We start from the raw sequence: 10,206 nt of genomic DNA on the forward strand, positions 1-10,206 counted from the left end.
TAGTGATATTTCAATGAACCTTTGACTTTTGGGTCACCGCGAAGTTTTCTTATTGGTGAGGCTGGTCGTAGAAAGTGGAGTTGGGTGGTGAGGACCACGGATTCTCCCGTCAAACAGACCGGAGACATGTCATGATTCCGGGACACCAGCTCTGTGGCCTTGGGCAAATTCCTTAACCTTAGAGCCGCAGTTTTGTCATAGTTCCTACTTCATGCAGATAATCAAACAAAATGAAAGAAGGCATTTGTGGTGGTCAACAGAGCTCCTAGGAGGTAGTAACTGCTCAATGACTATTTATTGAGCCTTTGGAATTCCTGCCTGGAGCTGCCTTATTCCCAAAAAACCCCCTTCTCTTCTAACTCCCACTGCCTGCCTCCCAGGACACACCTCCATGCCTGATCTCTCTTTTCCAAGCTTTCTCGCTGGTGAATGGAAATACAGCCCCACCCTAGGGATTCTCCCAAGGGCCCACCTGTGCTAAGAGGGGAGAGAGAGGCTCACAAGGAAAAAAGACATTGCACTGAGATCATGCAAGCCTTGCAAATCTAAGACTGAATCTCCCTTGCTTTGGTACTTCTTTAGTTATATTTTATCCATGTGGCTCTGAAAAGGCCAGGTGAAGGAAATGAACACATGGGCATAAATAGTCACTTTCCCCATCTCTGTTGATGGATATTTGCCCATTAATTCCCTATGCACCCGCTCTCTCATGCCTTCATTTTCCCTATGCAATTACTGGTCCTAAATCCTCTCAGAGAAGGGAAGGCATGCATCCCCAATAGCATTTTGCATCTACAAATCAAACATATAATTGGCATCTCATGACGGGTACCCACAAATCACAAAGCATTTGAAATTACAGGCAAGATCGAGAGGGCATTTGCAGCCTTGTCTGAAAAGGTCTTCATAAACCTGTTTGAGAATAATAGGATATTCCCCAAATCTCCAATTCCGACACCATTTTCTATTATTTTAAAATCATTATGTTTGCCGAACTTACATAATTTTTCAGCTATCAATGGAAGATTTTATTCAATACTCCATAATCTTTCTTCCTGCTGTGCAACTCTCTACAAATAAAAATGTTATAACAAAAAGACGCTGGCTACCAAAAATATAATGGCCGTGCACCTAGATTATCTGTGAGCACTCAAAAATGGTTTCGTAAGATAACCGTATCCCAGTATATCCCAGAGTCTTGGGAAATCTTACCACAGAGATGCCAAGGGTCAAGTCTAGTTTTCTTATGAGCCAACGTCCTTCTCTGGAGAGATGTGTCTTTGAAGGATTTGAATCGCCATCCAGCTTTCTTGAAAGTCCTACCTGTCAATTTAGCGACTATCCCACCGTCGGAGCATTGGAGTGATACTCCTTAAACGTGAAAATTATTAACTTGGGATCCTAGGCATTTATAAAGATTTGTGACTCCTGTCAATTTAAAAAAAAAGGGGGGGGGGGCATGAGACAGCACAAAAGACATCATTTGGCTTTTTCCTGTGTCCATTGCTTGCAGTTCATGAAAGTGTAGATTCAGTTGCTATTTCACTCCACATCGGAAGCCCTTAGTCTAAGTGGGGAACTTGGGACGGCAGATGTCACCTGTCATCTTATTTCATCTCTTCTTCTTCCCTCGCAGGCTACGCCCAGGAGGAACAGCTGAAGGAACAGGAGGACATAAAAGAAGAAGAGGAGGAAGAGGAGGACAGTGGTTCGGTAGCTCAGCTTCAGGGCAGCAATGACCCAGGGACAGACGAGGAGCTAGAAACGGGCCCAGAGCAAAAGGGTTGCTTCAGCTACCAGAACTCTCCCGGAAGCCACTTGTCCAATCAGGACGCGGAGAACGAGTCTCTGCTGAGCGATGCCAGTGACCAGGTGTCAGATGCCAAGAGCGTCTGCGGTCGGGATGCCCCGGACCAGAAAGCCAACGTGCACCCCAAGCTGCCCAGCGAAAGCCACAACTGCATGGATAAAATGACCGCCGTCTACGCCAACATCCTGTCGGATTCCTACTGGTCGGGCCTGGGCCTCGGCTTCAAGCTGTCCAGCAGCGAGCGGCGGAACTGTGATGCCCACAATGGCAGCAGCAAGGCTGATTTCGACTGGCACCAAGACGCGCTGTCCAAAAGCCTCCAGCAGAACTTGCCTTCCCGATCCGTGGGGAAGCCCAGCCTGTTCAGCTCGGTGCAGCTGTATCGGCAGAGCGCCAAGATGTGCGGCTCCGTGTTCACCGGGGCCAGTAGGTTCCGCTGCCGACAATGCAGCGCCGCCTACGACACCCTGGTCGAGCTGACCGTGCACATGAATGAAACGGGCCACTACCAGGATGACAACCGCAAGAAGGACAAGCTGCGCCCCGCCAGCTACTCGAAGCCCCGGAAGAGGGCTTTCCAGGATATGGACAAGGAGGACGCCCAGAAGGTTCTCAAGTGCATGTTCTGCGGCGACTCCTTCGATTCCCTCCAAGATCTGAGCGTCCACATGATAAAAACAAAACATTACCAAAAAGTGCCTTTGAAGGAGCCAGTCCCAACCATTTCCTCGAAAATGGTCGCTCCGGCCAAGAAACGCGTCTTCGACGTCAACCGACCGTGCTCCCCCGATTCGACCACGGGCTCGCTGGCAGATCCGTTCTCTTCCCAGAAGCCCGCCGGCCTGTCGCTGTCGTCCAACAACCGGTACGGCTACCAGAACGGCGCCAGCTACACCTGGCAGTTCGAGGCCTGCAAGTCCCAGATCCTCAAGTGCATGGAGTGCGGGAGCTCACACGACACCCTCCAGCAGCTCACCACCCACATGATGGTCACGGGCCACTTCCTCAAGGTCACCAGCTCGGCCTCCAAGAAGGGGAAGCAGCTGGTGCTGGACCCACTGGCCGTGGAGAAGATGCAGTCGCTGTCGGACGCCCCGAGCAGTGACTCGCTGGCTCCCAAGCCGTCTGGGACCTCGGCTTCTGACGGCGCGGCCTCTACCACCGAGCTGAAGAAAGAGGGCAAGAAGGAAAAACCAGAGGAGAGCAACAAGGATGAGAAAGTCATGAAGCGGGAGGAGTACGAGGACCCTCTGCAAAAGCCTTTAGACCCCACCATAAAATACCAGTATCTAAGGGAGGAGGATTTGGAGGACAGCTCCAAGGGCGGAGGGGACATTTTGAAGTCACTGGAAAATACCGTCACCACAGCCATCAACAAGGCCCAGAACGGGGCTCCCAGCTGGAGCGCGTACCCCAGCATCCACGCAGCCTACCAGCTGTCGGAGGGCACCAAGCCTGCTTTGCCCATGGGATCCCAAGTCCTGCAGATTCGACCTAACCTCACCAACAAGCTGAGGCCAATTGCACCCAAGTGGAAAGTGATGCCGCTGGTCCCGGTGCCCGCCAACCTGGCCCCATACACCCAAGTGAAGAAGGAGCCTGACGACAAAGAGGAAGCCGCCAAGGAGTGCGGGCAAGAAAGCCCCCGGGGGGAGGCATCGCCTTTCAGCCACAGTGAGGGGGACGCTTTCTCCAAAAGCGAAACCCCTTCCGAATCCCAGAAGGCCGAGTCTTGCCTCCTGAAGGAGGAGGCCAGGCTGGCGGAGGAGGGCAGCGAGCCCGAGAAACGCGCGCCCCTGGAGCCCGCGCCCTCTCTCAGCAACGGGTGCCCCCTCCCCACGCGGGCGCCGGCCCTGCCCAGCATCAACCCGCTCAGCGCCCTGCAGTCCGTCCTCAACAATCACCTGGGCAAGGCCACGGAGCCCCTGCGCTCCCCTTCCTGCTCCAGCCCGAGCTCAAGCACAATTTCGAGGTTCCACAAGTCCAGTCTCAGCGTCACGGACAAGCCGGGCTTGAGTCCCGCCCCCACGCGGCCGGCCTCCGTGTCCAGGCGCTACCTGTTCGAGAGCAACGATCAGCCCATCGACCTGACCAAGTCCAAGAGCAAGAAAGCCGAGTCCTCGCAAGCACAGTCCTGCACGTCCCCGCCTCAGAAGCACGCTCTGTCTGACATTGCCGACATGGTCAAGGTCCTCCCCAAAGCCACCACCCCGAAGCCCGCCGTTTCCTCACGGGGCCCCCCCATGAAGCTGGAAATGGACGTCAGGCGCTTCGAGGATGTCTCCAGCGAGGTCTCAACTTTGCATAAAAGGAAAGGTAGGCAGTCCAACTGGAACCCTCAGCACCTCCTGATCTTGCAGGCGCAGTTCGCCTCGAGCCTCTTCCAGACGTCCGAGGGCAAGTACCTGCTGTCCGACCTGGGCCCTCAAGAGCGAATGCAGATCTCCAAGTTCACGGGGCTCTCGATGACCACCATCAGCCACTGGCTGGCAAACGTCAAGTACCAACTTAGGAAGACGGGCGGGACAAAGTTTCTGAAAAACATGGACAAAGGACACCCTATCTTTTATTGCAGTGACTGTGCCTCCCAGTTTAGAACCCCTTCTACTTACATCAGTCACTTAGAGTCACACCTAGGTTTCCAAATGAAGGACATGACCCGCATGGCCGTGGAACAGCAAAGCAAGGCGGAACAAGAGGTCTCCCGGGTGTCGTCGGCTCAGAGGTCTCCGGAAACAGTAGCTGGTGAAGAGGACACAGACTCTAAATTCAAGTGTAATTTGTGCTTTCGGACATTTGTGAGCAAACATGCAGTAAAACTCCACCTAAGCAAAACGCACAGCAAGTCGCCCGAACACCATTCACAGTTTGTAACAGACGTGGATGAAGAATAGCTCTGCAGGTATGGGTTTGCTCCCAGGTGATGGGACAGTAGCCTTGTGAGGAGCTTCCTGATGGGAGATGGGTCCATTTAGAGGCAGCTCATGTCTCTCGGTACCAAGAGGACAGTAGCCTGCTGGAATAGGACTTATTTGTATGAGAGACTAGAACATGATAAGTCCTAACCGTCTCAGTGTCTCCCGGTTAGAGTTGGTGGATAGAATGAAATGGGTTCAGAGAGATGGAGTTCACAGGTTACCACTTCGTGATATGTGACCCCCTTACTGACCCAGGGCCCAACTCTGAAGGTCCAGCCAAGGCTACGCCTCGTTTTAATTAATATGTACGGACTTCCGTCACTGCCCCGGCTCACCCCTCACCTTCGCATAGCGATGCTAATGACTTAGAAAGTGAGTGAAGGGTGAGCAGCAGAACGGACAGAGTAGAGTTCCTGGGGGCAGCCGCTATGCAGAGATTTCTTAATCAGCTTGTGAACTTTATTGTTATTACTTGTAATTAATGCTTTTTGCAGCTTCCTTTCGGGGCAATTGCTACCTTCCCCTTCCGTTCCTCTCTTTCTTGCCTCCAGTAGGTTTGCTAGGAGAGAGCATCTGCCCTGTAGTCAGATGGCAGGAAAATATTCTCTGCAGAACACTGAGGTGAAAAGAGAGGAAGCTTATTTTCTTCTCTCGTCCTCTGGTTTGCTTTAGGATAGGCTAATATCAGCATCCACCTTTAACCAAGATAGATGCGCTGCATGCCCTTGAGAGTTTACTTTACCTAAAGAAACAGATGACTTTCTGAACACCCATCGCCGATGGGCATGGGGTCGGTCCCACAGCTTCAAGATCATTTGCATCATGTATCAGAGAAGTTCTGTGCCTTGTATAGTCACCGGTGCCCAGACTCTCTATGTCACCTCCAGGAAAGAGGACAGAGACCAGGGTCAAATACCTTGGCAGGCTTTCCACACCCACCGCTTTCAAATGTTTCCCAGGCTGGGTCTTCACACAATCCTTTCATCTCCTTTTTTTTTTTTTTTTTTTTTTTGTATTTTGTCTGCTTCCTTCTCTCTCCTCCTCAGCATGATACCCCCTACATGCTAGGGACCCCTACACATACTCGAGTTGTCCTCCACCTCGGGCCCCACACTCAATGGGGACCTGACCTGACTTAAAGCTTCAGCACGGGCAAGTCCAGTTAATGCCATGCTAGGTGACCGATTCGGTCTTTTGGTTACTTCACAGTAAGAGTTATCAACAGTCAGTAATAACATATAAGCCCTCACCACTCCGTACTGTCAGAGCATTTGTTCCTAAATAGGAGACTTTCAGATCAAGGTCTGAGCAATAGCTGAGCTCCAGGCGGAGGAAGGGTACTTATCGGGTGTGGCTTTGGGCTCGCCTCGCGGTCAGGTGGGGAGATTTGCCAAATGTGAGGATGGTCAAGATGAAATAAAGGGTGAAAATCTGGGACTGTCCCCTTACTGAGAAGATCTAAGAGCTTCCAATGAAGGGGGAATCCCACCCTATAACTCTAATGGTTCCGTGGGCCCAAATGAACACTGTTGTTTTGTTTGCATGTTTTTATCATGATAATTAAAATGTGTTACTAGCAGATTCATCTCTTGCTTTCCAAGCATGATTTGTTCAGCTCACACCATTGAAAGAAAAGCCAAAACTCATCTATTGAATCTATAAATGAGCTTGGGGCTTGGCAACATTCTATTTATTTGCTATATAACATTTTATATCTTATGTAACTTGCTATTATACTTTTCTGGTCCTTGAAAAAAAAAAAAAAAAAAGGTGGATATATACAGAATACCCAGAGAGAAGAGAGATGTTTCCAATCCCATAGTGGTAGGTCCAAACCATGGTGAAGAGGACAAATAGGTAATGTTTATTTGTGCTACAATAAAGACCAATTTTCCACCTGTTAGGTTTGTAATCATTCTTTGAAAAAAAATTAATATCACTGCCAAAACATTGCAATACATAAATAGAAAGATGGGAGAAAAAGAAAGCCTTAGTCAAAAGCCTGAAACGTACATGTCTGTTCTAAGGAAGTAAAAGTAAACTGATCATTTTGGAAAACCTACACAAAAGGCACTTAACAAATCTGTTAAATACATAGATAGGATAGCTTCTTTCTCATCCCTCTGCATGTGTACAAAATAAATATTTCTGATTTGGACCTCTGAAGCACCACATCACAGAGTTGTCATTATATGAAACCAAAGCTCCGTTCTTAGATAAACACTGTGAGGCTGTGCCCTTGAAATAGGATTACGGAAAAACAAGTTTGAGTATTTAAGACTCATTCAAAACCATAGGAGTATACGTGTGTTGTGTGTACACAAAAAAAAATGGTGCATGTGCATGGTGTGTTTGTGTTAATACTAAGGATATTACAATGTGCCTGACTAGCTCCCACATTTGCACAGAAGTGGCTTTCTGATCCTCTGGCCACGTAGGGAAGAATTCCTTTACCCTCGAGGTCCTCCCTTAGAACAACATCCGTGCAGTACCTTGCCCACTGCTTAGAATTATGCAGCTCTGTTTTTTAAATGATCACAAAATGAGATCTCTGTTATCCGGAACTCTAATTTTAGTCGGTATGCATGATAGCACAAATTGTACAAAATGACATGATGTTTTAGAAAGCATGGTCAAGATTTTATGGAAAATTCGGGAGCTGTGCTGTATCTATGTTCTTTGTGAGACGCAAATTTTGGCCTGAATTTCCTTTCCTTTCTTAGGTAGGTCTTAAATCCTACAAAATGATCTGCCAAATATTAAAGGCAACTTTTCATTAAAAATTAATTAGATAATATTAAATGTGCATCCCTATTTTAGGACAGAAGTAATCTAAAACAATTTCAATAAGTATCTGCATATACCTTTAAAAACCACATGCTCTTGAATAATAGAAGTTAAACAAAGAGCAAATCAATGAGTCTAAAATGCACAAGGACTTGAAATTATAGTCATTATCGTGTAATACAGTGCACAAGTTTTATAGCACACCTAGCCTTGAAATTGGGGGCAAGAATGAATTCTAGTCCAAGAAGCTGCCACCTTTGTTGTGGGTGATTTGACAAAAACACATGTTCAGGGTGAACAGCATGTAAACTTGCCAAATAAAATACAGGGGGCCCAGTTAAATCTGGATTTCAGATACACAACAAGTAAGTTTTTAGAATAAGCATGTCCCAAACATTGCAGGGGCCATATTTTTACTAAAAAAAGGTACTCGTTGTTCATCTGCGATTCAAATTTTACTGGGCATTCTGTAATTTTATTCGCTAAATCTGGCAACCCTAACAACATGGATTATATGGCATTCTGGTGAAAGCAAAATGGGCTGGATTAATTAATGTCTATAAGAAGCGTCACCCTTTCATTCATCCATTAAATAAATATTCCTCCCTTCCTCCCTCCTTCCTTTTTCCCCTCCCTGCATTTCTTTCATCTTACAACAAACTTCGGTTTTGCTTTTACTATGCACCAGCCTCTACTCAGCAATGGCTATGTGATGGTGAGCCAGCGGACATGCTGATTATAATAGCCCTGCGGCAAGCGCTTTACAAACATTATTCCACTTTATTCTCACAAACAGCCCTATAAGGTAGGGGTTGAATCAACCGTGTAACAGGGGAGGAAAAGGAGGCAGAGAGATTCTGCATGAATTCCTACAATCTCATAACCTCGCTCATTCATTATCACCTATCCAGAAGGCTATCACACCGCGCTGATCCCGGGGAATAAACCAGTGACCAGAACAAGAGTCTGCCTTTCAGGCTTGCGGTAGACACGCAGATGGGCGGCTCTGGGGTAAACGTTGAATGGAGCACACAGGAGGGGCATCTGCCTGATCCCCGAGGGGGATGCTGAGGAGGGGAATGATGGTTTCGGGGGCCTGTGATGTTAGAGCTTCCTCAGGCCGCCCACGCTCTCAGGCTTGGGTGCAAATCCTAACTCATCCACTCTCCCTAAGATATGGCCCACTTCTGTGTCTATAAAATGGGGACACGGTTCTCCCCTCATAGAAAATTTGTGAGAATTAAATAAGCCTGTGCAACTCTTTTTTCAGAAAGCCTGGCAACTAGTAGGTTCACAGGAAAAGTTAGTCCTCCACAATCCCCATGGGCTTCTACCTCACCTTCTTCAGCCTCACCTCAAGTGTGTAGAACCTGTGGGTTTTCCCCAGGTTCTTCCCAAGCTGGAAACCTCAGCTTGCTATTTGATCATAATGATAGAAAATGACAGCAAAACTCCCACTTATTGGCTTCTTCCACGAGCCAGGCAGGGTGATTCATGCCATTCTGATCTTGCAACGAGCTCTGAGGGCCTCGTGATTTGTCCACGAGCATACAGCCTGTGCAGAGATGGACTCGAGCTCAGGACCGCTCCGCACTCATCACCTTCTTCTGCCTCTAGGCTTCTCCACCACCTTGCCTGATGGTTTCTAGGTGCTACCTAGGGCCACGTGGACATCTAACAGCCCAGAAAAGGGGGATAACTGTGGCACATGAGTTGTAGATAGGCAAGAGCTCCCCTGAGCTTCTCAGAGGCTACAGCTGCAAACTGAATATTGAAACTTGGGGGCCTGGGACTGGCCCGCAGGGTGAAGCGAAGCATCCTTGCTCTCCTGACTGTGATGTCCTTATCCAGTCAGGCAATTAGACATTTACCATATAGCAGCTAACCAAGGAATGACCCGAATTCCAGCGAAAATATATATGTACCAGATTTTTATTTTTTTGATCCTCATCCTGACTCTCATTTGGGGGAAACAAAATGAGAATTCAGAAACAGGGTCAGCTATGAGACTCACGTATTTCCAACACAGCGAGAAACAAATGTGTCATCTGTTTTAATGTTTCCATTTTATGCAAGCGATCTGGCTTACCTCCCTCGCACATCGCCGGTCCCCCTCTCTGTTGCACTGTCCCCCTCATTGGGAACCTTCGAAATCTCAATCCTGACGTGTATAATTTGGTGCTTTAATATAGAGTAACATTATTTTTCATTTACTCCAATCTGCCATCAGTATCATCTTTTCATTTAACCAGATGCAATTCTTTTTTCTTTCACTAAATTGAAAATCCATGAGCGACAGGGAGTGCAATGTTTTAATTAGCTCATATTTTTTATATGGATTTATGTCTTTAAAATACATTTGTGTAATTCTTCAGCTAAATTAAAAACGTCTTTCCGCGAAAGTGAGGAGGGGAAAATAAAGAGCTGAATTGTGTCATTAGCTTAGGTAGCTACAGATGGAGAGCAGGACCTTGCGGGGGGTGGGGGGGGAGGACACAGGCAGTTGCTGGAGCTTCTGCCTGGCCGATTCTGAACTCGCCCCTTCATTTAAAGATATCTTTCTCTATAAAGATTTCACGGAAATGGCTTGAGGAGGGATTTTTTTTTTTAAGGCCCCTAGTAAGTAAACAAGCAGCTACCTTCAACGAACTAATTTGAAACCGAACCAGCTGCCAAACAAAACAGGCGGAA

At 47.8% G+C, this 10,206-nt stretch overlaps 1 protein-coding gene across 2 annotated transcripts in view; it reads left to right on the top strand.

Moving 5' to 3' along the window:
• Positions 1–6,502, top strand: part of TSHZ2 (teashirt zinc finger homeobox 2) — a 263,065-nt gene extending 256,563 nt beyond the window's left edge. Inside the window, exon 2 of one of the 2 annotated variants that reach the window (XR_004682970.1) lies at positions 1,637–1,704. Coding sequence is in view for 1 of the 2 variants with exons in the window: in XM_035025423.1 (XP_034881314.1) it covers positions 1,637–4,704 (3,068 nt within the window). In the remaining variant the exon portion in view is untranslated. Of the gene's footprint in view, positions 1–1,636 lie in introns of both variants that reach the window. The other variant, XM_035025423.1, reaches the window with a different exon arrangement.
• The last annotated feature ends 3,704 nt before the right edge of the window (positions 6,503–10,206 follow it).

This window comes from Mirounga leonina, unplaced genomic scaffold (assembly GCF_011800145.1).
Source record: "Mirounga leonina isolate KUSES-001 unplaced genomic scaffold, KU_Mleo_1.0 Mir_195, whole genome shotgun sequence".
Classification (NCBI taxonomy): Eukaryota; Metazoa; Chordata; class Mammalia; order Carnivora; family Phocidae; genus Mirounga; species Mirounga leonina.